The sequence below is a fragment of the Halictus rubicundus genome, chromosome 13 (genome assembly GCF_050948215.1).
Source record: "Halictus rubicundus isolate RS-2024b chromosome 13, iyHalRubi1_principal, whole genome shotgun sequence".
In the NCBI taxonomy this organism is placed as follows: Eukaryota; Metazoa; Arthropoda; class Insecta; order Hymenoptera; family Halictidae; genus Halictus; species Halictus rubicundus.
This window is the reverse complement of record NC_135161.1, coordinates 5,507,753-5,534,193: the sequence shown is the minus strand read 5'-3', so window position 1 is coordinate 5,534,193 and position 26,441 is coordinate 5,507,753. Positions and strand designations below refer to the sequence as shown.

Here is a 26,441-nt window from a genome sequence, read left to right as displayed (position 1 = left end):
CTCTCTCTCTCTCTCTCTCTCTCTCTCTCTCTCTCTCTCTCTCTCTCTGTCTCTCTCTCTCTCACTCTTTCTCCGACTGTCTATTTCTCTATCTCTGTCTCTGTCTGTATTTGGAAAGCTTGCAGCGGCCAGAACCCTTGAAAATGTCCTGCTTGCAGCCTAGAGTTGCATGGTGCATCGGTACCATCGCTTGTGCATGCTGGTGCATTGACCGGTCCCTCGGATTACGATGAAAGAGGCGAACTATGTCGCGGGACCATTGTTCACACTATCGGTTTCGTCACAGATTTTTGTCACATTTTTTCTATTTCCGGAATTCTGACAGCGAAGACTATCGGTGTTCCAAGTCCTCTAGGTTGATGGAACATTTCTCGATCTGTACGAAAGGTCTCCGAAGCATGGTAGATATATAGACCTCTAAAGCTTGGTAGACTCCGTATAAAGGCCTCCAAAGCTTGGTAGAATCAGTATAAGGACCTCCAAAGCTTGGTAGATCCCGTATAAGGGCCTCCAAAGATTGGTGGACTCCGTATAAGGGCCTCCAAAGCTTGGTAGACTCCATATAAGGGCCTCCAAAGCTTGGTAGAGTCAGTATAAGGGCCTCCAAATCTTGATAGACTCCGTATAAGGGCTTGCAAAGTTTGGTGGACCCCGTATAAGGGCCTCCAAAACTTGGTAGATCCCGTATAAGGGCCTCCAAAGATTGGTGGACTCCGTATAAGGGCCTCCAAAGCTTGGTAGACTCCATATAAGGGCCTCCAAAGCTTGGTAGAGTCAGTATAAGGGCCTCCAAAGCTTGATAGACTCCGTATAAGGGCTTGCAAAGTTTGGTGGACCCCGTATAAGGGCCTCCAAAACTTGGTAGATCCCGTATAAGGGCCTCCAAAGATTGGTGGACTCCGTATAAGGGCCTCCAAAGCTTGGTAGACTCCATATAAGGGCCTCCAAAGCTTGGTAGAGTCAGTATAAGGGCCTCCAAAGCTTGATAGACTCCGTATAAGGGCTTGCAAAGTTTGGTGGACCCCGTATAAGGGCCTCCAAAACTTGGTAGATCCCGTATAAGGGCCTCCAAAGATTGGTGGACTCCGTATAAGGGCCTCCAAAGCTTGGTAGACTCCATATAAGGGCCTCCAAAGCTTGGTAGAATCAGTATAAGGGACTCCAAACCTTGATAGACTCCGTATAAGGGCTGGCAAAGTTTGGTGGACCCCGTATAAGGGCCTCCAAAACTTGGTACATCCCGTATAAGGGCCTCCAAAGATTGGTGGACTCCCTATAAGGGCCATCAAAGCTTGGTAGACTCCTATAAGCGCCTCCAAAGCTTGGTAGATTCCGTATAAGGGCCACCAAAGCTTGCTGGACTTTCACAAAGGCCTGCGAATATTGATGATCTCTGGACTTCCATAAAAATTTTGTCCAAAACTGATACCGATATCTCCAGCTTGATAGACGCACGGGGAAGATCGATTAATTCGAGAGAACAACCGTTAGTGTGAAAAATCGGTCGAGCGATCTCCGATTGAAATTGCACGCGCGTCCCTAGACGTCACCCAGGGAGTGCCCGCAAACCCCGAGATCCCAGAGTCCTAATTTTTCCGGGAAACTTGGATGCAGCCACCGAAGACGCTGGCAAAACGCCCGATCGAACGTGTCCACCGTTGAAACTGCACCCTCCAGCACTGGATGCCTTGGCCTGTTACCCCTTTCATCCCTTTCTTTCTTTCTTTCTTTCCTCGACCCCATCTCCTTTCCCGTTCCCGTTCCCGTTTCCCCCTTTTTTAATTGGGACCCGGTGATATCAGAGTGATTATCGAGCCGGCTCGGCCGCGGGAACTCGCCGATCGATACCGTCGTCGTCCAGCAATAATATCGCCATTGTTGCGCAAAACAAGCCGGAATAATTGCGAGAGGGAAGTCGCAGGCCGGAGGATTCGCGAAACTCCCTTTCATCGGGGAAACGAGTCCCCGGGACGAACCTCGGCGAGAAAATCGGAACCGTTGAAAACGCAACGGATATAATCCGTATAAAGGCCTCCAAAGCTTGGTACACTCCGTATAAGAGCTTCCAAAGCTTGGTAGATTCCATGTAAAGCCCTCCAAAGCTTTGTAGACTCCATACAAAGGCCTCCAAAGGTTGGTGGACTCCTATAAAGGCCTCCAAAACTTGGTTGATTGCGTATAACGGCCTCCAAAGCTTGGTAGATTCCGTATAAGGGCCTCAAAAACTTGGTACGCTTCGTATAAGGGCTTCCAAAGCTTGTTAGAGTTAGTATAAGGGCCTTTAAAGCTTGGTAGAGTCAGTATAAGGTCCTCCAAAGATTGATCAACACCATATAAGGGACCCCAAAGTTTTGGAGACTCCGTATAAGGGCCTCCAAAGCTTGGTGGACTCCTATAACACCCTCCAATCCTTGTTAGACTTCGTTTGAGGGCTTCCAAAGCTTGGTAAACTCCACATAAGGGTCTCCAAAGGTTGGTGAACCTATATAAGGGCCTCCGAAGCTTGGTAGATTCTGTGTGAGGGCCTCCAAAGCTTGGTAGACTCCGTATAAGGGCCTACAAAGCTTGGTGGACTCCGTATAAGGGCCCCAAAGCTTGGTAGATTCCGTATAAGGGACTCCAAAACTTGGTACGCTTCGTATAAGGGCTTCAAAAGCTTGTTAGAGTTAGTATAAGGGCCGTTAAAGCTTGGTAGAGTCAGTATAAGGTCCTCCAAAGCTTGATCAACTCCATATAAGGGACCCCAAAGCTTTGGAGACTCCGTATAAAGGTCTCCAAAGCTTGGTGGACTCCTATAACACCCTCCAAACCTTGGCAGACTTCGTTTGAGGGCTTCCAAAGCTTGGTAGACTCCACATAAGGGCCTCCAAAGGTTGGTGAACCCATATAAGGGCCTCCGAAACTTGGTAGATTCTGTGTGAGGGCCTCCAAAGCTTGGTAGACTCGGTATAAGGGCCTCCAAAGCTTGGTGGACTCCGTATAAGGGCCCCAAAGCTTGGTAGATTCTATATAAGGGCCTGCAAAGGTTGGTGGATTCCTATAAAGGTCTCCAAAGCTTGGTTGATTCCGTATAAAAGGCTTCAAAGCTTCGTAGATTCCGTATAAGGGCCTCCAAAGCTTGGTACACTCCGTATAAGGACCTCCAAAGCTTGGTAAATTCATAGAAGGGCCTCTAAAGCTTGGTAGATTCTGTGTAAGGGACACCAAAGCTTGGTAGACTCCATATAAGGTTCTCCAAAGGTTGGTGAACTCATATAAGGGCCTCCGAGGCTTGGTAGATTCTGTATAAGGGCCTCCAGAGCTTGGAAGACTCCGTATAAGGGCCTCCAAAGCTTGGTACACTCCGTATAAGGGCCTCCAAAGGTTGGTGAACTCATATAAGGGCCTCCGAGGCTTGGTAGATTCTGTATAAGGGCCTCCAGAGCTTGGTACACTCCGTATAAGGGCCTCCAAAGGTTGGTGGACTCCTATAAGAACCTCCAAAGCTTGGTGGACTCCTATAAGAACTTCCAAAGCTTGGTAGACTTCGTATAAGGGCTTCCAAAGCTTGGTAGACTTCGTATAAGGGCTTCCAAAGCTTGGTAGACTGGATATAAGGGCGTCCAAAGGTTGGTGAACCCATATAAGGGCCTCCAAAGCTTGATAGACTCCATATAAGAGCCTCCAAAGCTTGGGAGACTCCGTATAGGGCTACTCGATATATGATTAATTCGCGATCAACGACGAACCGCGAAGATTATTGTCGCGGATTTTCAAGCGCGACTTTCCGCGAGCGGTATCGATCCCGCGAGCGGTATCGATCCCGCGACGTCCGCATAACCGAGCCCCTCCCGCCCCTAACTCCAGTCTTTATTGTTTAACTTGTTCGGCTTCTTTCTCTTCTTGTTTCCCGAACGATCTATGTTCACCACTAACCGCTTTCTCTCTATCTATCTATCTATCTCTTTTTCTCTCTCTCTCTTATTTTCCTTTATTAATTCTTCTTCTCCGGAGAAGAAAATCGTCGGACCACTTCGGAACTTTAATTTCAGATACGTCGAGAGACTGGGCTACGAAGAATGCTTGGTCTCTCTCACTATATATATATATATTTCTAACTTTCTCTCTCTTTCTCTTTCACTCTCTCTCTCTTTCTTTCTCTATATTCTCTCTCTTTACCTCTCTATATAGATATAAATGTGTATACAATTGCTCCGACAAGTATTGCACACCGAATTTTCGAAAAATCCTCGATGTTCAAGTAGGAAAGGGTCGCACGAACTTTCATACTTCGCTTTCAGCGCCTGTTTAATTGTTTCCTCTATCGTTAATTATTCTACCATCGTTCGCTTGTAAAATATAGCGACCTGGGAAACTGAAGGCACAGATCTTTCGAAAAGTCTAACACCGTAAGATTTTCGTGACCTTGCACGGATTCGAAGATCGGACCTTCCGCTCTGCAACGACCTCCTAAACATCAATGTACGATTTTTTTAAACCATTTTTTGAACAGAAAAACGAGCCTCCTCGTTCGAAGTTGGGGGTCCACCTTCCACTCGGACCACTATAAAACGTCCGAAAAAATCGTACTTCGATTTCCAAGGTGTCGTCATAAATGTTGAAGCTTCAATCTTCAAATCCATGTAAGATGTTTTCCCGGAAAAAATTTTCCGAGCTTCCAGAGTCATTTGAAGCTGTCATTTTCGAAATTATCCGCATTATTTCTGCCCGCGACGGCACACGGTGCCGTCGATTTGGACAAGATCGGATTCAAAATCAAGGAACTTTCGATAGGAATGAGGTAGAGCGATGAAATTTTTTTTAAATGAAAGCTGCAACTTTGTAGAATATGGGAAAAATAGAGAGATTGTGGTACGAACGTTTTTTAACCTCGAGAAAATTCGTTAAACGCGCACAAATTCAAGAAAATTTTAGTTTTTCCAATACCACGCGCGGAAAAATATTTTTTTAACATGCTATACATCATTTTCCATAGATTTTTTCACGCTGATTTCAAATCTGGTCTCAAAATTTGTCTACGACCTCAACATTTTGCAAAAAATAGATTTTTGTGACAAAACTAATGAAATCATTTCTTGGTTGAAATGATTGAATGGTAATAATCTCCCTATTTTTCCCATATTCTACAAAGTTTCAGCTTTAATTTTTAAAAAATTTCATCGCTCTACCTCATTTCTATCGAAAGTTCCTTCGGATTTTGAATCCGATTTTGTCCAAATTGCCCACTGTGCGGCGTACAGAGATTTATTAGAATAAAACGAACGATGGATCGTGAATGAATAATAAAAAATAAGTAGAATAAAATTATAAAATTAAAATTAATAAATAAAATTATTGTCGTGCGACCTTTTTTCTCCACGAAGTTGGAATCGTTTGAAGGTGGAGGATTTTTGGAAACTCGGCGCGGCGATGGTTTTCGGAGTCGCCGTATATGTTCTGGCGTGTATAAGTTTACGTTAGAGATTAATAAGTATAGCCACGGTTAACGTCGACGCAGCCAGAGTGTCGTCTCTGTGGATTAGCTGGAACTCCGTTGGCGATCTCGAGACGAGAGGATCGCATTGACCGGAATATTCACACTTGGATCTACAATGTATATTAGTCGGTGTTCCCGTGCTTTCAGTGTTTCGGCTTCAGTGTTAACCGGTGTCCTCTCGGAGGTTTACTGTTGCCGCTGGGATTTTGATCTTCGGACAAAAGTGTACTCTGTCGTCTGTGATTGTCCCTTCGGTGCTCGCTTTGTAACCCCTTGCTTCGCAATCGAAATTTCTATGCTCATTCTCCATCTTCCCGGAAAAGAAGTGAACGTTATTTTTGTACGAGGCTCGGTCACAAATATTATCCGGACTTTTGATTGCACAACAGCGCAGTTATTCTTATCTATTAGGTCGTTGTAATTAAAATGACCGATTTCAGAATGCAAATTTTATATTGCATTTTAATCAGAAATACTATTATAATCCACCAGGTTTATTATGTACACCATTTAGAGATACAAACCTAATCTTTCAAGTCCTATCTTCAGTTTCTATCTGTATATTCAAATTTACTTTTAGATGAAATTTATCCCAAGAAAAAATAAACATCTTGACGGCAACATTATGCAATAGTTCGTTAAATAGTGGTAGCAAATAAACTAGTACAGTGATTTCTCTATATATGTCGCCAAGGCCTGGATGATAAACGTCGTGGAGTTATCCCCACTACCGCGGGGTATACCCCGTGAGTGGCCTCGGACGCCGAGGAGTGTAAACATAACACGGCTCGGGTATGTCTCCTGGACGATACACGACATATATCGTTGACATATATCGAGAATTCACTGTAGTCAATAATAGAAAAAGCTTAAAAATATAGATGATTTACCATAGTAAAATCGAAAAACTCGCCATTTTTTAACAGAATATGACATTTATAAGTTTTATTTAGAGAAAATTGTTTGTTTAAAGTTACTATTATGAATCGGACGTTTCATATGCAACGACCTAATGGATAAGACGACGCATTTGCACACATATTCTACAACACTTATACTTCAGAAAATGACCAAAAGAAAAAAAGAATTGATTTTTTCGAGATGGAACACCGGAATAACCCCTTAATCGCTTTCTCGATAGCTGGCGCATCCTATAGTTATTAGATTATTATCATCGATTTTTATCGTCGGTATGTATCGATAGAGTTTAGCAAGGGGTTAACAAAAATATTCGGAGTCCAGCTATTTTACATTGAAATTTCGCGATATCTTCGAACGTTGCCGCGAAGATTCGACCGCGAGGAACGAACGCGATAGCTCCCGATAACTTGTCATAGTGATCGAGCGATTTCCGATCGCCGAGAGCAACGTGTACGTACACATTGTTGCGTCTCCGAGCACTTCGCAATTATCTCGTTAAATTGTTCCAACATTTACGCTTCGACGCTACAAAATAAATCGACTTACCTTCTATAGAAACCGAAAGACTAATTTAGACACGTTGATTCAATCATTGTTTGCCAACTTAAAACGTCTATTATAACGTATCTGACGTTAAATCGAACTCCATTTAGAACGTTTTATCCGACTATTTCAAGTCAGCATGGACCAAAAAAATAACAGACATTTTAAAACTTTCTACGATAAAAATCGTTATTATTATTAAAGTTTAAGATAATCTACACAAAATATAAAGAGAAATATTCGAAGAACAAAATGATTGAAAAATATTGAGTTTTATACTTTTTGATTACAAATAACAATTATTAGTGCCCAAAAAAATTGGATCCTCCTCGATAACTGTTATCGATGAGGGTAAACTGTTTGGATTGCTCGAAGCAGTTATCGATGAGAGAAGTTCATTTCGATCACTCATAACAGTTATCAATGGAAGAAGTTCATTTCGATCACTCATAACAGTTATCAATGAGAGAAATTTATTCGATCGCTCATAACAGTTATCGATGATCGAATTTCTTTTCACTTGTTCATAATAATTATTGATGAGAAAATTCATTTCAATTGCTTATTTAATTACTGAGTTGACTACTCTTTTTCGGATGGAGAAAGCCTGTGAAATTCATTGAGAAGGTTTCGTACAACACGACGAATCAACAGACCATAAGAACAACACAAAATCTGAAACAAGATTTTTCAAAATTTTTTCAACTGGGAAAATCAGAAATATACACTCCTGTATTTATCAAAACTAGCGTGCATAATTCACGCTGTGCCCGCAACTCAGGTTAGCGTTGAACGAACCTTTTCTGCTCTAAAATTAACGTTAGATGATTTGCGGTGTAATTTGTCAGAAGAAAATTTGGAAAAACTCATGTTTGTCACATTAAATTTTGATTGTAGCAATTAATTTTATGAATAAAAAGTTTATTAAATAATTGAGTGTCTACCATTTGAAAGTTGTGCTATTTACTAATAACTATTACAAGTTTCCTTCATCAATAACTGTTATGTGCGATCGAAATAAATTTCTCTCATTGATAACTGTTATGAGCGATCAAAATTAATTTCTCTTATCGATAACTGTTATTAGCGATCGAAATAAATTTCTTTCATGAATAACTGTTATGAGTGGTCGAAATGTACTTCTCCCTTCGATAACTGTTATTAGCGAACGAAATAAATTTCTCTCATTGATAACAGTTATTAACGATCGAAATAAATTTCTCTTGTCGATAACTGTTATTACCGATCGAAATAAATTTCCTTCATGAATAACTGTTACGAGTGGTCGAAATGTACTTCTCCCTTCGATAACTGTTATTAGCGAACGAAATAAATTTCTCTCATTGATAACTGTTATGAGCGATCAAAATTAATTTCTCTTGTCGAAAACTGTTATTACCGATCGAAATATATTTCTTTCATGAATAACTGTTATGAGTGGTCGAAATGATCTTCTCCCATTTACAACTGTTATGAGCGATCGAAATAAATTGATCTCATTCATAACTGTTATGAGCGATCAAAATAAATTTCTCTTATCGATAACTGTTATTAGCGATCGAAATAAATTTCTTTCATGAATAACTGTTATGAGTGGTCGAAATGTACTTCTCCCTTCGATAACTGTTATTGGCGAACGAAATAAATTTCTCTCATTGATAACTGTTATTAACGATCGAAATAAATTTTTCTAATTTATAACTGTTATTAGCGATCGAAATAAATTTCTCTCATTGATAACTGTTATGAGCGATCGAAATGATCTTCTCCCATTTACAACTGTTATGAGCGATCGAAATAAATTGATCTCATTCATAACTGTTATTACCGATCGAAATAAATTTCTTTCATGAATAACTGTTATGAGTGGTCGAAATGTACTTCTCCCTTCGATAACTGTTATTAGCGAACGAAATAAATTTCTCTCATTGATAACTGTTATTAACGATCGAAATAAATTTCTCTAATTTATAACTGTTATTAGCGATCGAAATAAATTTCTCTCATTGATAACTGTTATGAGCGATCGAAATGATCTTCTCCCATTTACAACTGTTATGAGCGATCGAAATAAATTGATCTCATTCATAACTGTTATGAGCGATCAAAATAAATTTCTCTTATCGATAACTGTTATTAGCGATCGAAATAAATTTCTTTCATGAATAACTGTTATGAGTGGTCGAAATGTACTTCTCCCTTCGATAACTGTTATTAGCGAACGAAATAAATTTCTCTCATTGATAACAGTTATCAGCGATTGAAATTAATTTCTCTCATTCATAACTGTTATATGCGATTGAAATAAATTTCTCTCATTGATAACTGTTATTAGCGATCGAAATAAATTTCTCTCATAGACAACTGTTATAAGTGATCGAAATGGATTTCTCTCAACGATAACATTTGCCAACAAGAGAAAAATTTTCGGGTACTTATAATCTCTATTTGTAACCAATACGACTTTAGTCGATGAAATAGTTGTTATTCCATGTTCTTTTTTTCTTTTTGGTTACAACAGTTATGGTCCCTGCAAGAAAATCATTTTATCCAATTAATAAAATTACACAAAATTTTCGATTGGTGCTAGGTAGTTCAATTTCGTCCTTCTTACATGCACAAAGGAGTGTTCCGTTTACAAATCATTAGCAACAAGTTTGCCTTCGCCTGTATGGACTGGTCAGTCATGTATCTTAAAAAATGTTGATTTTGTTTAAATCACTCTGATTTTTTGGCATTTTCGAAGTGTCTGTAATGGCAGTCTGTTAATTAGCAAATTTCAAATATAAATCCATTGGAAAATTGGCACTCGGTGTTCGCAGCGATGAGTGCGTACGCGCGTGGCAAAGACTCGAACTAAAATAGAATAAAATTTAAGAAAAATATTTAAAAAAACGAACACTGTCGCATATCCGTATACGTGATGTGTATGTGTGTATGTTGTACAGAGGATAAGAAGGGCGGCGTCGACCGGAGCAGCACGGTCATTGCCAAAGAACCCGAAGGTAAACTAGCAGATATAGGAGGTGTAGAAACGCCGAGCGCGTTTCGCACGCCTCCCTGTTCCATGTGTGATACATTTGTCAACCACCTGTGTATATCTGTATCCCCGTCTCTATACATGTATACTTTATGCGTACGTACATGTGTGTCACGTGTAAACGTCCTCCGGTCAGGCTTCTCCCATTGCGCGTCACGTCACCGGAAGTCCTCCGGCTTTCGCGTCGATCCTTCTGCCTCGATTTTCACCTTTTAATTGCCGACGATACAAACGGCGATGCGATCAACAAAAAAAAAAACCAGGACTCTATCAGTTTCTTCGCGATGGTGTATGATAAATTTATCTGAACCTCAGTGGCGGCTCGCTTATAGGCACTGTGGAACACCTCCTATTTCCACTTGATATTATCGATAACATTTAACATAATAAAAAGATACAAAAATCTTTGTATTGAACGATGCGCTTCTATAGGAAGTTGATATTTCCTGGAGCAGCACTAATTTTAGCTGCGAGCCGCCACCGCTGAACCCGATCGCAAAGAAATTAGAAATCATCTAACTCGCTTCCCACAAAGATTCGTCCCCGAAGAGATGAACGTGGTTAGAAATGTTTATTTACTTGTTTCTAGAAACCGGAAATGGGAGAAGTCGATTGTCGAGGGGGGGCTCAGTGACGAGCTTCGAGCCGAGCTTTTGCACCCTGTCTGTTTCAGCTTTCCGCTAACTCGTACCTAGGATTTACCGTCTCTCTCCAGTCTCCTCTCGATCCGCGCGCCCAACCAGTGTCGAACGTCCGAACAATGTCGCCGAAGCTGCGACGGCGAGGCGTGCTATCTCGAATCTCGATCGTGCACCCGCGGATCCGATCCAGAATTCCCCGGGCGAAGATCGATCGGGGAGGAAAACTCTCGTCGTCATCCCGGATTATTATTCTTGTCGCGCGCGCGATGTTCAAACGAGATCGCAATTGTTCCGCGCGGTGCCGCGCGTGGTTTTGAGAATAGACGAGGCCCGGTAGGTGGGCAGCCTCAAGATCAGGTGAGCAGTTGGCAGCCTCGTCTCTCGACGGCGGCGCTTGTGGACTGCGTTTGCTGGCTGTCAACGGAAATACCTGGCCGCTTGGCACCGCTTCGAAATAGATTGGCAGCAGTTCGCGACGAGCGGCCCGACATCGCTCGACAAACGCTCCGACTCTCGGCTCGATCTTCGATTTTTCTTTCTTTTCACCCCCCCCCTCCCCCGTTTCTTTCGCCCTTTCTTTCTCTTTTGACCGACGCGACAGGGGAGGAAAAGCAAAAGGGGTCGGCCTGCAACTCATCGCTCTCGGCGGAGCGACGCGGAAGTCCTTTCTTCGGCAAGGTTTTCTATACCCTCTTCCCGTCCGACTTCCTTTTGCTTTCATTCCCGACGACGGCGAAGGGAACGAGAGTGAGCGGGCTCCTCGGTGTAGTGATAACGCACGCGATTCGGAGGGATAGCGGTGGTCATAGTCTTCGGAATGTCGGCCACTGCCATGTCTGAATGTCTGCCCGGCTCCTCGAAGCAGCCTGATAATTACGGTGAGCGTATCTGCGCCTCGAATTCCGTTGCGAGCCGAGCTTCCGTCTCGATTCCGACTCGGTTCGATGAAAGTGATCGAGGAGCGAAAATCACGAGCTGTCCGAGACTCTGCGCGCGTCGTTTGAACACCTCGGTGACTCTGGTGACTTAGGGGGTCTTTGCTTTTTGCCCCTGTGAGCGATCTGGATTGTCCCTGGAACGCCCCCGAACGAATTCGGGGCGGAAGAAGATCTCGATTTCGAAAAGAAGAACAGATAACTTGTTCTCTCTCTGTGATTTCGTTGCTTGCACATTGCTCTCGAGCCTTAATTCGAAATGGAGATTGTTCAGCTTGTTTTCTCTTCGTATTTCGCCCCGAGTGGGCGTGGTCTCGATGCTCTGGGATCCGAGCAGTGGCCTAGAGAGCAGTCCCTAGCCTACAGGCAGCTCGCATTTCTCGTCGGTCCCCCAAAAATCGAATTTCCGATGACGATCGCTTCCTCTATCTGCCTTTTGCCCCGAGTGGGCGTGGTCTCGTTGCTTTGGAATTCGAACAGTGGCCCACAGAGCAGTCTCTAGCCTACAGCCAGCTCGCATTTTGCGGTCGTCCCTCGAAAATCTTGCATTCCGGTGACGATCGCTTCCTCTATTTGCCTTTTGCCCCGAGTGGGCGTGGTCTCGTTGCTCTGGGATCCGAACAGTGGCCCAGAGAGTAGTCCCTAGCCTACAGCCAGGTCGCATTTCTTATCGATCCCCCAAAAATCTAATTTCCAATGACGATCGCTTCCTCTATCTGCCTTTTGCCCCGAGTGGGCGTGGTCTCGATGCTCCGGGACCCAAGCAGTGGCCTAGAGAGCAGTCCCTAGCCTACAGGCAGCTCGCATTTCTTATCGATTCCCCAAAAATCTAATTTCCGATGGCGATCGCTTCCTGTATCTGTCTTTTGCCCCGAGTGGGCGTGGTCTCGGTGCTCCGAGACCCGAGTAATGACCCGGAGAGCAGTCTCTAGCCTACAGGCAGCTCGCATTTCTTATCGATCCCCCAAAAATCTAATTTCCAATGACGATCGCTTCCTCTATCTGCCTTTTGCCCCGAGTGGGCGTGGTCTCGTTGCTTTGGAATTCGAACAGTGGCCCACAGAGCAGTCTCTAGCCTACAGCCAGCTCGCATTTTGCGGTCGTCCCTCGAAAATCTTGCATTCCGGTGACGATCGCTTCCTCTATTTGCCTTTTGCCCCGAGTGGGCGTGGTCTCGTTGCTCTGGGATCCGAACAGTGGCCCAGAGAGTAGTCCCTAGCCTACAGCCAGGTCGCATTTCTTATCGATCCCCCAAAAATCTAATTTCCAATGACGATCGCTTCCTCTATCTGCCTTTTGCCCCGAGTGGGCGTGGTCTCGATGCTCCGGGACCCAAGCAGTGGCCTAGAGAGCAGTCCCTAGCCTACAGGCAGCTCGCATTTCTTATCGATTCCCCAAAAATCTAATTTCCGATGGCGATCGCTTCCTGTATCTGTCTTTTGCCCCGAGTGGGCGTGGTCTCGGTGCTCCGAGACCCGAGTAATGACCCGGAGAGCAGTCTCTAGCCTACAGGCAGCTCGCATTTCTTATCGATCCCCCAAAAATCTAATTTCCAATGACGATCGCTTCCTCTATCTGCCTTTTGCCCCGAGTGGGCGTGGTCTCGATGCTCCGGGACCCGAGCAGTGGCCTAGAGAGCAGTCCCTAGCCTACAGGCAGCTCGCATTTCTTATCGATCCCCCAAAAATCTAATTTCCGATGGCGATCGCTTCCTCTATCTGTCTTTTGCCCCGAGTGGGCGTGGTCTCGGTGCTCCGAGACCCGAGTAATGACCCGGAGAGCAGTCTCTAGCCTACAGGCAGCTCGCATTTCATGTCGATCCCTCGAAAATCTTACATTCCGGAGACGATCGCTTCCTCTATCTGCCTTTTGCCCCGAGTGGGCGTGGTCTAGATGCTCCGGAGTCGCTGCAGTGCCACCCGCGGTATTCAGCGAACTCGCCAACGCGCGGAAAAGCGGAAGAACGATCGGAAAACGCGGAACATTGTTTATCTTGCTGCCGCCAGTTTAAACACGGCCTCACGTGCACGCGGCGATGAATCACTCGACAATTTATGTTTCTAACTGAGCTCGCGGCCTCTGTCCGGTGAATGGAGAGCCGGCCAGCTGAACGTCCTAACGTTACGAATTCGTTAGGTTCATCCCGTTATAGTCTTTCCGTGCGCGTGGTTGGCAGAGCGGTTGCCTCGTCACCGACGAAAATTAACCAAAAGTTTCGTCGGTCCCGTATCCCGGCCAGGAATATCTTCTTTAATATTCCGGTCTACTCGCCTAAATTCTCGAAACTTTGCTCCACAAAAAACGAGACAGAGTCCAGCTCTCGAGGTTCTCATTCTCGCTCCTCGACCCCTAGCACCGCGCCTAATCGTCTTAGGCGAATCAGCTCGATCGATAGCGAGAGCGGCACGTTAACCCTCAACTGCCGAGATAATATTATAATAGTAATCCGACTCTCGTACGGACTGTACACCAAAATTTTTCACGAATTTTCTTTAATAGTGAAACGTTGTCTCAAATTTCGAGGGAAAGAGGATTAGTTTGAGAATTATAGAACGAGTTCGTGCACATGTCGCACAGTTTTCAAGTAAATACAGTGAATTCTCGATATATGTCAACAACACGGATCTTGTGTCATGTATCGTCCAGGAGACATACCCGAGTTATGTTTACACTCCTCAGTGTCCGAGGTCTCTGGAGCTTCGAGGCCCAGCATACCCCGCTGTAGTGGGGATAATTCCGCGACGTTTATTATCGAGGCCTTGGCGACATATACAGGGTGTTCACGATATTACTAGTCAGCGTTTTTCTTGTGAATAGTAAATATTAGAAAAAAATGAAAGAGGAAAAAGTAGTACTGTTTTTCGTACACAACACAATGGCGTATGTAATTTTGTTGTGTTTATACTATTTTGTTAGATGCGAAGGTGACCTTCAATTTTTTAAATGGTATGTTGTATATTTTTTTACAGCACATTAAAGCGTGTGTCTAGACGAAAACATCCGTATACTGCACAGTGACCTCCGAGGTCATGCAAGGTCAGAAATGGAAGAAACATTTAGAATATTTCGTACCAATGTGTTTGCAAGTGTTCCTTATTCATACGAATCGGATGATGTTGTCTTTCACATTCAGAGTGTTCATTTCTAGTTTCTACTATTACGAGACAATTTCAGTATTACTTCTGAAACCGATTAGTAATATCGCATAGTAATGAATCGTTATTCGGTGAACGAGAAGGCGTATATGGCATTTATTAGCAGTGCAATGGAAGTAAAAGACGAAGTAAATTGAAATACCTAGAAGAACATTCGGACAGAGTGCAACCAAATGAAAATCAGTTTGTTTAGCGTGCCAAGCGTTTGAAGGAAACAGGGTCTTTCCAAAGTAAGTGTCATAATCGGAAATGTCTTCTTTCTGAAGAGAAAAAGTTACAAGTCCTCTTACATTTTGAAGAAAATCCGACAACTTCCGTACGAAAAGTAGCGTCACATTGCTATGAAATATTCTAAATGTTTCTTCCATTTCTGACCTTGCATGACCTGGAAGGTCACTGTGCAGTACAAGGACGAATTCGTCTACACACACGCTACAAAAATATACAGCATTCCATTTAAAAAATTGAAGGTCACCTTCCTATCTAACGAAATCGTATAAACACAGTAAAAATCACAATTTCTAATATTTACTATTTACACGAAAAGCGGTGGCTAGTAATAGCGTAAACACCCTGTATATAGAGAAATCACTGTAGTCCCTAGTCTCAGAGCTTGGTAGTTCCAGAACACATGATCTTTAAACTCCCATAGTTCCCTGCAAAATAATCTTGAAACATTCTCCGCTTGTGCACCCTCGGCTGTGCTCACATACTCTTCTTCTTCTTCTTCATCATCATCGTCATGATTGAAAAATCCTCGTCCGATCAATGACACTCTCCTCAGCTACACTCGATGCCTGTAACTCAACCGAGGACCACAGCAGGTTGATACAAAGACCGAATCGACTCTAAGATCCGAGAAATTAATGTGAACAGATTCACAAGAAGGCAGTTGAGGATTGATTTTCCCTCGAGTTGATTTTTCGTTCGATCGAAACGTCGCGCGTCGGTCGAGCATCAGGATCGCGGGCCAGCGAATTGCGATCTATTTCCGTAGCGTAATCGTGTCTATGTCGGCGGGCACAGTGAAAATCTATCGCGGACAACTATTCTCGTTCGACGTAGGAGAGGTCGGCCAACGCGAGCGGAGCGTTTCCGCTTCTGTTCTCGAGGCGGACAGAGAGCGAGCGCTCGCACACGCCCGCGAGCTCGCGCGCGCGCGCGCGCGACTATAGTTTACACTCGGCTCGTGTGCCACTCCGACAGATCGGCTCAGCGAGAACGCTAGTCCTCCTCATCGCGTGTGAACACACCCGAAGAACGTGTTAATCACCGGTGTGTGTATCGACAAGTGTCTCCATTGTGAACGTCTCGGAAAGTGTGACGCCTTTAATTGAAAGTACAACACCGCGCGTCGATCCCGAATTTTCATGAACAAACCTCACTATCTCTCCTCCTCTTCCTTCGAGAGGCGTCCTTCGTCTTCTCCGATCCTTCCCGAAGCGTTTTCCGAAAGGATCCTGCACCTCGCGCAGGAAACGTTCGATCCGCGGCAAAAGTAAATCGATCGAGACGAAAGGTCGTCGTTTGCGCGAAAGGTTGATTGTCCAGGGTGAAGTAGAACAGTGTCGTTCGGATGGTTGCTGCTCCGCCAGCAAAGTGAGAGAACGTTCGAGTAAAAGAGACCAAGCACACGTGAGACCTCCTGGTGAAAAGAGGATGGACAGCGGTCTGTGAAGCTTTCGATTCGAGATGCCGTTCGTCGATCGACAGCCCGAGGTTCTGGATCGAGGTACCCTCCCGAGCAAATCCTTTCGCGGACCGATCGAGACACGGTCCTCGATCCGACGATCCATGCTACACACGCTGTCTCCCCCGAATGATCTGTTCGAGTGTGTCACACGAGTCGAGAGAGTAGCTTCAGGATTTTGTCTTCGCCCTTCTAACCTTCGAGTTTTGCCTAACCCGCGATTCCCGGTTGGATTTGCATCTTCCAATCGGTCCCCGAGAGCATTCAGTGTTGTCTTCTAACGATGGAACTAACCAGAAGAGTCCTAATCACGACACCGGGCTCTTTGAGTGAATCGTCTCGCGAACACCCTGAGGAAGGCTCTAACCAGACCTTGAAACGGTTCTGAGAGCAAACGCGCTAATCTGTGGGTGCGTTAATTGTCAGATTTTATGTTGTGCCTTCGAAACTGACAGAATTCGTTTTCTTTTGGATCACAGCTCGATCACAATTCCTGGAAAAGCTCCCTGGAAGTATTTACAGTGAATTCTCGATATATGTCACGAACACGGGTCTTATCAGCGACGTGTATCGTCCAGGAGACATACCCGAGCCGTGTTATGTTTACACTTCTCAGCGTCCGAGGCCTCTCACGTGGTACACCCCGCGGTAGTGGGGATATTTCCGCGACGTTTATCCTCTAAGCCTTGGCGACATACGGAGCTCTGTCCACTTGAATATCTTGGTTATTTCAAACAATACGAGACAATGTTACTTACAGAAGTTGTAGGGTTTAAGAAATTATATAATCTGGTATTAATGATATTCTTGCAAGGCGTAGAGAAGATATAGAGGTCACCTTTGTTTCTTTAATTGGAATGTCCAATTTTTTTATGCTCGATTTCGATAGATTATTCTGAGTATAAAAGTACTAAAGTGTATTTGTTCCTAAAACTTACCGTTGCTGAAATGTTTCACTGTTTTCATGAAGAATGGTCGAGATGTCGGCCATCTGCAGCGATGCAACGTTGCAGTCTTTGAACTGTTGCGTCTCTTACACGTCGTATTGTTGGAGCGTCTATTGTAGCTGCGAAAATTCGTTGCTTCGTATCTTCCGGAGTTGTTGGTGCATCTCGATACACAATATTTTTCAATGTTCCCCACAAGAAAAAATCTAGGGCTGTTAAATCTGGACTTCGTGCTGGCCAGCAAATAGTGCCACCGCGTCCTATCCATCGATTTCGGAATATTTCATTAAGCCCTCCTCACCCTTTGAGCTTAGTGTGTTGGACATCCATCATGCTGATACCACATTGTCTGACGAACGCTTAATGGCACGTTTTCTAATAAATTTAGCAATGCATTTCTTAAGAACGTATCATATTTTTGACCAGTAAAAGTGCCGTCAATCAAATGAGGCCCAATTATTTGTTGCCCTATGATTCCACACCACACATTAATGGACCAGCGTCTTTGATGATCAATTTCTCGTAGCCAGTGAGGATTTTTTACTGACCAATAATGCGTGTTATGTAAATTAACAGTGCTGGTAAAAGTAGCCTCATCGGTGAATAGTATTAAAGAGAAAAAAAGTGGATTGATTCGTAGCCGCTCTTGAGCCGATCCACAAAATCTAACACGATTTACATAATCCATGTCGTGTAATTTCTTGTGAAGGCTAACGTGCTATGGATGATATTTGTCACGAGTGAGAATTCGTGATGCACTATTTTTCCTGACTTCAGATTCGCGCTGAATCTGGCGTACACTGATACGAGGATTATAATGTACCATTGCAACAACGTTAATTTCATTATCTTCATTACTACATACAGGATTTTCACGATTCATCTTACGAACAGCGAGACTTCCAGTTTCTTTTAATTTTTTACACAGTTTTTCAAAAATCTTGTGCGAAGGGCATATGCGGTTTGGATATCTTTGAACGTACAAATTTCGAAACACAATTGCGTTTCTCTTACTTTCGCCATAAATTAGAAGCATCTCTAATTGTTCTTCGAGTGAACATTTCATATTGACTATCTTATGTTCACTAACTGAGAAACTGACTGACACTGAGAGACGTCGAGAGCCTAGCAATCTTTACATTTGACGTAGCGAGCATATCCTTGAATACATAATGAAAGTAATAGAATGAAAACAGTAAAATATTTCAGCCACGGTAGGTATTAGTACAAATACACTTTAGTACTTTTATACTCAAAATACGCCAATCTATCGAAATCGAGCATAAAAATTGGACATTCCATTTAAAAAAACGAAGGTGACCTCTACATCTTCTCCACGCCTTGCAAGAATATCATTTATAACTAGACATCGGATCTTCATGCAAAATTAATATGCAAAATATGCAAAAATATATGCAAAATATATGTACGGCATATGCAAAAACATATGCAAAATAATAAAACCAATTGTACACATATTTACATATGTAAACATATACATATACATATAAACGTATACATATTTTCATTTATTGTTTGTTGTAATTTGCATTACAATATGTAACTATGATTCTTTCCATAGTGTCAACGGTAAGTTTATGTCTTTTCTCGCTAAAGATTAATTTGTACGCCGAAAATGTCCTTTCAACATCACAGGACGTAATAGGTGCATATTTGTACTTTTTCCAATATCTTGCATCAATTTCGTCTGGTCCGAGAGTATCATTTAGTTTTAATAAAGGATCAGATCCTGGATTTTTTTTAAGATCCTGCGATTTTCGTTCACAAAATAATCTAAAGTACAGTATAATCATAGAATATAATAAATTATCATTGATAATTGATACAACTAATTCATAAATAAAAAAGATTATAATAAATAAGGTAAGAAACTAATCTACATTTCTAGAACATACCTGCTTATGACATGCGTCGCAAATAACTTCATCCCCACTGATAATAAAATGCTTATCTGCAACTTCAGACATCCATTCCTTCACCATGGAGTTTTGCTTACGCTAATTTCGGCATCTTTCCGCGATTTCAACTTTCCACCAGAAACGTTAGAACGAAACTGTCCGAGTTATGATATTGATACATCAAGTCGGTGTTAACACACCTCAAGGCAACTGCCGTTTCGTGCGAGAATCAAATGACATAATATAATTCATATCACGTAACGGTTCTTTACCATCATATATACACGTACACATATGTGTAGCATAAAATGGGAAATATGTCAAAAATATGCAATATATGCGAAAAATATGCAATACGTAAAATACATGCAATATGCAGAATGTGCAAAATAAAAACTATATTTTTAAAATCCTCTATAAACAACGTAAACTGTCCGGGTCCAATAACTTTACTGACTTTCTATCGAAATATGCCATTTGCATAAACATCCGATGTCTATTAATAACATATCATGTAGTTTCTTAAACCCTGCAACTTCTGTACGTAACATTTTCTCGTATTGTTCGAAATAACCAAGATATTCAAGTGGGCAGAGCTCGTGGGACACAATAGAGAAATGTATATAGTGAAATCAGTGTACCAGGTACAGCTGTCTCATTCAGAACCGTTTCGAACTGGTAGAGCAGCGTGTCGAAGACGTTCTAACAAGCTCTAACACGATCGTCCCTCGTTTGCCTCTGGTTAACAAACGGGCCCAACTTACGACTCGGTCTAGTTCGTCAGTGAGGGTGTTCTCTGTGGACTCTCTGTTGCGTTTGGGAGCCCCGTTCTATGGACACGTTCCCCTTCGCTGACTCTTCTAATCGGTGACTATTCGAAATCCTCGGCAAAGGCCCCGGCTCGCAGGGCACACCCCCGAACAGCCCCGCCGCCGTGTCCGCGTTCGCCAGGGTGGTCGGCGCAGCTAGCCAGACCAACAAGCAACCCCAGAACCAGGTTCAGGGGAACCCCCTTGGATTAGCCGCGGTACTCCTACAGGGAGCGCAAGGTAATTCGGCCATTCGGCAATCAAGACCCCCTCCGAATCATGTCCGGAACCAGTCGGGAACGGACCACGCCCGTTGGAACCACTCTGCGGAGACGACGAGTCGATTCTCAAAATTTATCGTTTCGCAATTTCGCCTTAAAACGGTAGCCTGATGCCTGACAAACCTAATTTGACATGGTAAGAGTGAGTAATCGTTGCTGAAATCCACCGATTCGATTCTGCGGACCGATTAACGGGCACTGGAATCGTGAATCTCCGCCCACCGGTCGCGTCGCGCGACGGACTCGGTGCGTGAGTGGGCGTGGCGTTGCCGGTAGGCGGGGCTACTGGAAGCGGAGGCGTGGCCAGTGGAGCCTAGCGTTCCATCGGAGCCCCGTTCCCTCGGTTCGTCGCCTCCTCGTCTCCGCAGTGTGGGCTATCATGCTCCGATCTTTCTTTTGTCACTTCTGCCTACGCCAGCCAGTCGAACTTGGATCGCTGTCGTTCAATTGCGAGTCCGTTGACCCTTGAACCGATCCTCTGGAGTCTTTTGAAATGACAAACGGTTCGAAAGTTCGTCTCCCCAGCAAAATGAAATGAAAATACAAAAAAGAAGAAGAATGATTCTCGTAAGAATCATGGAACGGCGATTGAATTCCTGTAATCGTCGGAATTAGAAATTCCTGTGCAGGAAAATTTGCTGCAGTGGAGGCGCAAATTTTAGGGGAATCTCTTTAGGGTTGGGGGGGGGGCGATTTACGAAGCCTGTCCTCTCGGCTTGAGAATGAGCAGGAAATTGACAAACGTGGTGGAAAAATGTTTCTTTGAGAACGAAACGAACGGAGCCGCGACAAAGCGAACACGATAACGAGTGAATAAGCGAACTGTGGTAATTAGAGCGCTAGAGGTGTCACGTGGATCGGTGTTTCCGCGGTGTGTCACCGACAAAGGTTGAAAAGGTTTGCGATCTTTTAGCGACGGCGAGTAACAAATTCGCAACTGTGCGCAGCGAATTTTTGTTGATAGAGACGAGACTGAGATCTCGGCGCTTCCGCTCGAACGTAGAAACGAGACCGAAGAGCGAGTCGGTGGGCGGAAACCGGGTGAGTCTGACTGTGTTTCTTTTTTTTTTCTAGAGTCGAAGCATGACTTGGATTTCTTTTGTTTCCTACTATGCAAAGATCTATACACCCCTCCGTTCACGACCGAGAAACACCTTTGGAACGATGTCTCTGTCTTTCACACGCTTCTCGATACTCTGTGCCGATCTCACCACGCATCTTGCTTCTCGACTAGCTCTCCTCTCACTCTACGAATCGGTCACGCCATTCTTTCGATCGCTATCACCATTGGACAGTGTTCACTAAGCTCCGTTTGCGACACTCACCTGTTTTTCATCATTGCACTCGATCGACACCCTCTTTTTCTCTTTCTCTCTTCTCTCTCTCTCTCTTTCTCTTTCTTCCTCTTTCTTTCCATCTCTAACCGAAATAATCGACGCTTCCTAGTACTGTCTGCGAATCTAGATATTAACATCTATAGTTTATTAACGCGCTCTAATCTTCGACGGGCTCGACTCTTTCCTTTTCTCTGTCTCTCTATCTCTCTCTCTTCTTCTCTCACTTTCTCTTTCTCCCTCTCTTTATCTTTCTCCTTCTTGAGCGGCCCGAGAACGCCTTTGCATTTTGCCGATTCGCTTCCGACGACACCCGTCGCTCTTTCCAGTTTTCTTCTCGACCTTTCGACCCCATCGGAACGGCGCTTACACTCCCGTCTACTAAGAATAGAATTTCTAACAGTTGACTGAGCCCCTTTTAATTTGGAGAAAATTCAACAAATAATAACAGCAAAGTAGAGCGTAGAGTGTGCATTCGGTGAATTTTGTTCGAAACCCTCGAGCCCGACGCGAAATCGTAGAGCGAGGGGTTTAAATCAAGATTAGAATCGGTTGAAACGATCTGTAAGTATTGCTGGCGGCGCCAATGGCGGCCCCTCGCATAGATCGGCCCGCGCGCACGCGTGACGAGAGTGTTGCGGTCCCGAAGGGGCGCGCCGTTCCGGTGGGGAATTCTAGAGACCCAGAAGAGAGCGCACGCGCGTGGGGACGACGAATGCTGTTCTCGGTGGCTGACAGTAGCTCGTGTTTTTGGTTTGGTTGGTTGCATGACTAGCTGGCAGCGCAGGGAGCGGTAGCAGCAGCGGTAGCAGCAGCAACAGCCAGAACAGCCAGACAGGCGCCTCGCCATCCTCACCGGCGGCGGTCTACATCGGCAACAACCACGCGACGACGCCGACGGCTCCGTCGCGACGCTACGACTCCGCGAGCAACGGTCTGTATCAAGTGTACGAACACATACTCAGAACCGGCCTCCCTGCTGCGGCGCCACGCGAAAATCGATCTCGACCGCGAAAACCAAGTCCCCGATCAGAGTTGTGCAGAATTACAATTGAGTTACAACGGGAGTTATAATTACAAAGTAGTTGCGAATTGTTATTGTAATTCAGTCGTCGTGTAATTTATAATTCGGATCTTTATTCAGTGAAATTGCAATGTAATTCGTAATTGCAATTGGAGTACAATCGTAAAGTACTTTGTCATTAATTCAGATAAAATTATAACGCGAAAAATGGATTAAAAAATGGATAAAAAAGGGATTTTTTTTTTGGATAAAATGGCTTTACGTATTATGAACATAAAAATAGAAAGAATATAAAGAGAAACAAAGATATATTGCACTTCTTCAAAGTTCTGGGCTATAATCTGGAGAGCTGTGTTTTAATTATATTGTATTTTAATTAGACATCTGATTGAAATAATTAGTAATTGAATTAATTGAGAGGTTTGAATTATGTGGTTCAGTTACGACGTGGTTGAATTACTATACAGGGTGTTCATTTGGAAACTTTCCAGCCCAATATCTAGAAAAGTATGAAAGATATTAAAGAAGTGTAAAAAAGCGTTATTTGGGTGGCGTTTTCGAGGTCACTTGAAGGTCAACTTTATTATCCAAGTGGAAACCTATATTTATTATTATGGGATCTTATAATACGTGAAAAGACCAGCAATTTTCGTATGATACTTTTTTATATCTGCGCACTAGTTTGGGGGATATTTAACCAGTTACTCTTATTACGATGATTCACACTTGACTAAATAGTAGAATCTTATATCGAAAGACAGACAACATAAACCAAAGATCAATAGAGAACAATTTTGTTTCCAAACGGTACGTGCTAGTACAATTGGAAAACATCAACGATTTGCGTCAAAGAATTTTACACAATAATATGTGTCGCTCTACTTCTCTTTAAATATCTCCGAAACTAGTGCGCTGATAAAAAAACGTATCCTACGAAATTTGCTGGTCTTTTTACGTACAATAAGATCCCATTATAAAAAATATAGGTTTGCATTTGAAAAAACAAAGTTGACCTTCAAATGACCTCGAAAACGCCACTCAAATTAAAAGCTGATACTGCCCCCTCTTTCCGCCTGGAAATCCTTGGACACGTGTTTTACACTCTCTTAATATCTTTCATACTTTTCGAGATATTCGGCTGGAAAGTTTTCAAATAAACACCCTGTATAATTGAATTACAATGTAATTGAATTAGCACGACTCTGGTGCAAATCTCTTCGAGCGTCAAAAAGAAATTGAGTCAAGACAGTATCGGAGAAAAGTATGGGAAAAAAGGGTACAGAAAAATAATCGGCAAAGTCGCTTCTTAGATACTGGAACCACAGCAGGGGGGAGGCGATCCATCGATCTCTGCCGATACCCACCCACGCGAGATCTAGTCACACACACGTACACAGTATACACTGTCCACATGATCTGAATTGTGTCTCTGCACGATCCTGTTCTCTTCTATTTCTAATTCTACTGAAAATCTATTTTACTATTTCAAATTCTTCTGCTTGCCGTCTGCAAAAACAATCAGAGTTTCTCGGTGATTCAATGTTCTCTGGATCTCGCGGATCTCCAATTCTTAATTACTATACCATTCTAACGATAACGAAATGTCTGTGTCTCGCTGTCGAGAAACCGACATTCCGTTAGTATACCGAGTGACGCGCAAAGGTTTCCACCCCGAGATCGAAAACAAGAAGAAGAAGAAGTAGAAGAAACGTTTGCGCGTCACCGGAAGTGTACCCGCTTCTCCCCGCCGCCATTTTGGTAACACAATGGGCGCGCTGGTTGACCAATCCTCTGTGTTTCTGCATGTTCCGGGTTGCACGCATCGCTGGCATGACGCGTCGATTCTGAAAAATTGCATGCGACTGCAAACGAATACGCAAAACTCAAACCGAAAACCGGTACCGAATCGAACTGTGAACTGATCTGAACCGAACCGAACCGAACCAAACCGAACCCGTTCAGAACCGGAAGTCCGGCGAGCCGGGGCCGCTGGATACGTGCAGCTTGTTCCGGCCAAGGGCAACGACCCCGAAGACGGTAAGAAGAGCCAAGGTAACGAGGGCACCGACGACAAGGATGCCTGCTTGAGCCTTCGACGGTGTTGCTTGTCGTGAAACACGCTCTTCATGGCTACCTCGAACTCCATGGTGATCGATGATCCATCGCATCCGATCATCCTTGTTCGATACCAAACGAAACGATGCACTTTACGCTGCACACGAGAATTGCATAGAGTCCAGTCGTAGATCTAAGAACAGTATTTATTTATTTATTTATTTTAGAGATTTTTTGTCAACTCACAACGTCTAGACCAGTGATGGGCACGTATGCCTGCCGAAGGCATAACGCTTCCCCCACCAACGTCTCTTTCGTGCAACGCGCACCTTTGCTGCGCAGCTGTGCCAACGTCTCTCCCCTCCCGTCCCGCCATAGTGGTGAGATATGGGCCAGGTTTTCTCGCGCATGCGCGGCGATTTTCAGTATAGTAAAATTCTGGATAAAATAAGGTACCTTGATCACCCTGCAAAATTTTAAAAGATCGTTATGATTTGATTTTGAAGATATGGAACTCTGCGCCTCTTTGTAGCTTCTTCTCCAATATTAGCTGCCGTGGTATAATAAAATATTAACAATAACTTATCATAAGCTCGTAGGACACTCGTAGGAAGAGATTATTCCGCTACTTTTCTGCCAATGTCACTGCCCCACGACCTTTTCCTCATAATATACAGTGCGTTCTCTATATATGTCGCCAAGGCCGTGATGATAAATGTCGCCGAATTATCCCCACTACCGCGGAGTATACCTCGTGGGGGGCCAAGAAGCTTGCGGGACCTCGGTCGCCGTGTAAGGTCGCGTGGATCAAAGAATAGTATATCCTAGCCGATATATGTCCGTGGATAGACCCGTGTTTTGGACTCATATCGAGTAAACACTGTATGTTACTGTTTTGGGCGCGCATGCGCGATAAAAGTTGATATCTCACCACTGACGCGGCTTATGCTGCCTATCCACGTCCACGAGGCACCGCTGCGCAGCGGAGATGCGCGCTGCACGAAAGAGACGATGGTGGGGGAAGCAGGCAGCTCAGGGGCCCCTACCGTGCCCACCGCTGGTTTAACTAAACAAATAGTTTAGCGTTTGTTAGGGAGCTGCGACTGTTATTGACGTTGTTATTGGTAACAATGTAACGTTGTTAGACCGAGGACCTATACGAGGATCAATAATTTTCAATATTTCGATGACGTCATCGACAGTCGCAGCTCTAGTATTTATCTGCACGAGAGAATTGAACAGTCGAGCCGTCTCGACGTAGATTTAGAGGATTTCGAGGTCGTTGAAACGCCACGAAGAAGCCCTTCGCGCCGCGTCCCTTTCTTTCAGGGACGGTTTCGGACGGGTGCAACATCTCTTCCTGAAGTGTCCTGGTTTTACTTTTTTGTTGGACACCCGGTACACGGTGGTATTTTCTTGGTAGACGCTGCGTTGTGTTGGCTTTCCGACGGGATCGTCTCTCCGAACGGTCGTCTCTTCTTCCTTCAAAAATACTGGCGATGATAGGGGTTTCGAATTTGGCCTTCGGACTCGCGTTACAAGATGGCGACAGTGTGATCGAAGATGGACTCTGGTTCGGAGGGACCGGTCGCGTCGTGTCCGCGTTCGCAGCAAGTAGTCACGGTTCGAATTTCGGCGGACGACGAGCCGTAAGTAGTAAGTATCGATCTT

General features: G+C 44.0%; 1 protein-coding gene across 17 annotated transcripts in view; it reads left to right on the top strand.

The window, feature by feature from the left end:
• Camkii (Calcium/calmodulin-dependent protein kinase II) overlaps positions 1 to 26,441 on the top strand; it is a 251,592-nt gene that overhangs the window by 202,278 nt on the left and 22,873 nt on the right. For 7 of the 17 annotated variants that reach the window (XM_076798726.1, XM_076798729.1, XM_076798727.1 and 4 more), the window contains one exon: positions 9,889 to 9,945. The exons of 4 other annotated variants lie outside the window; for them this stretch is intronic. In XM_076798726.1, coding sequence (XP_076654841.1) covers positions 9,889 to 9,945 — 57 coding nt within the window. Of the gene's footprint in view, positions 1 to 9,888; positions 9,946 to 20,160; positions 20,317 to 22,466; positions 22,626 to 26,441 lie in introns of all 17 variants that reach the window. 6 more of the 17 variants (XM_076798721.1, XM_076798722.1, XM_076798720.1 and 3 more) reach the window with 2 other exon arrangements.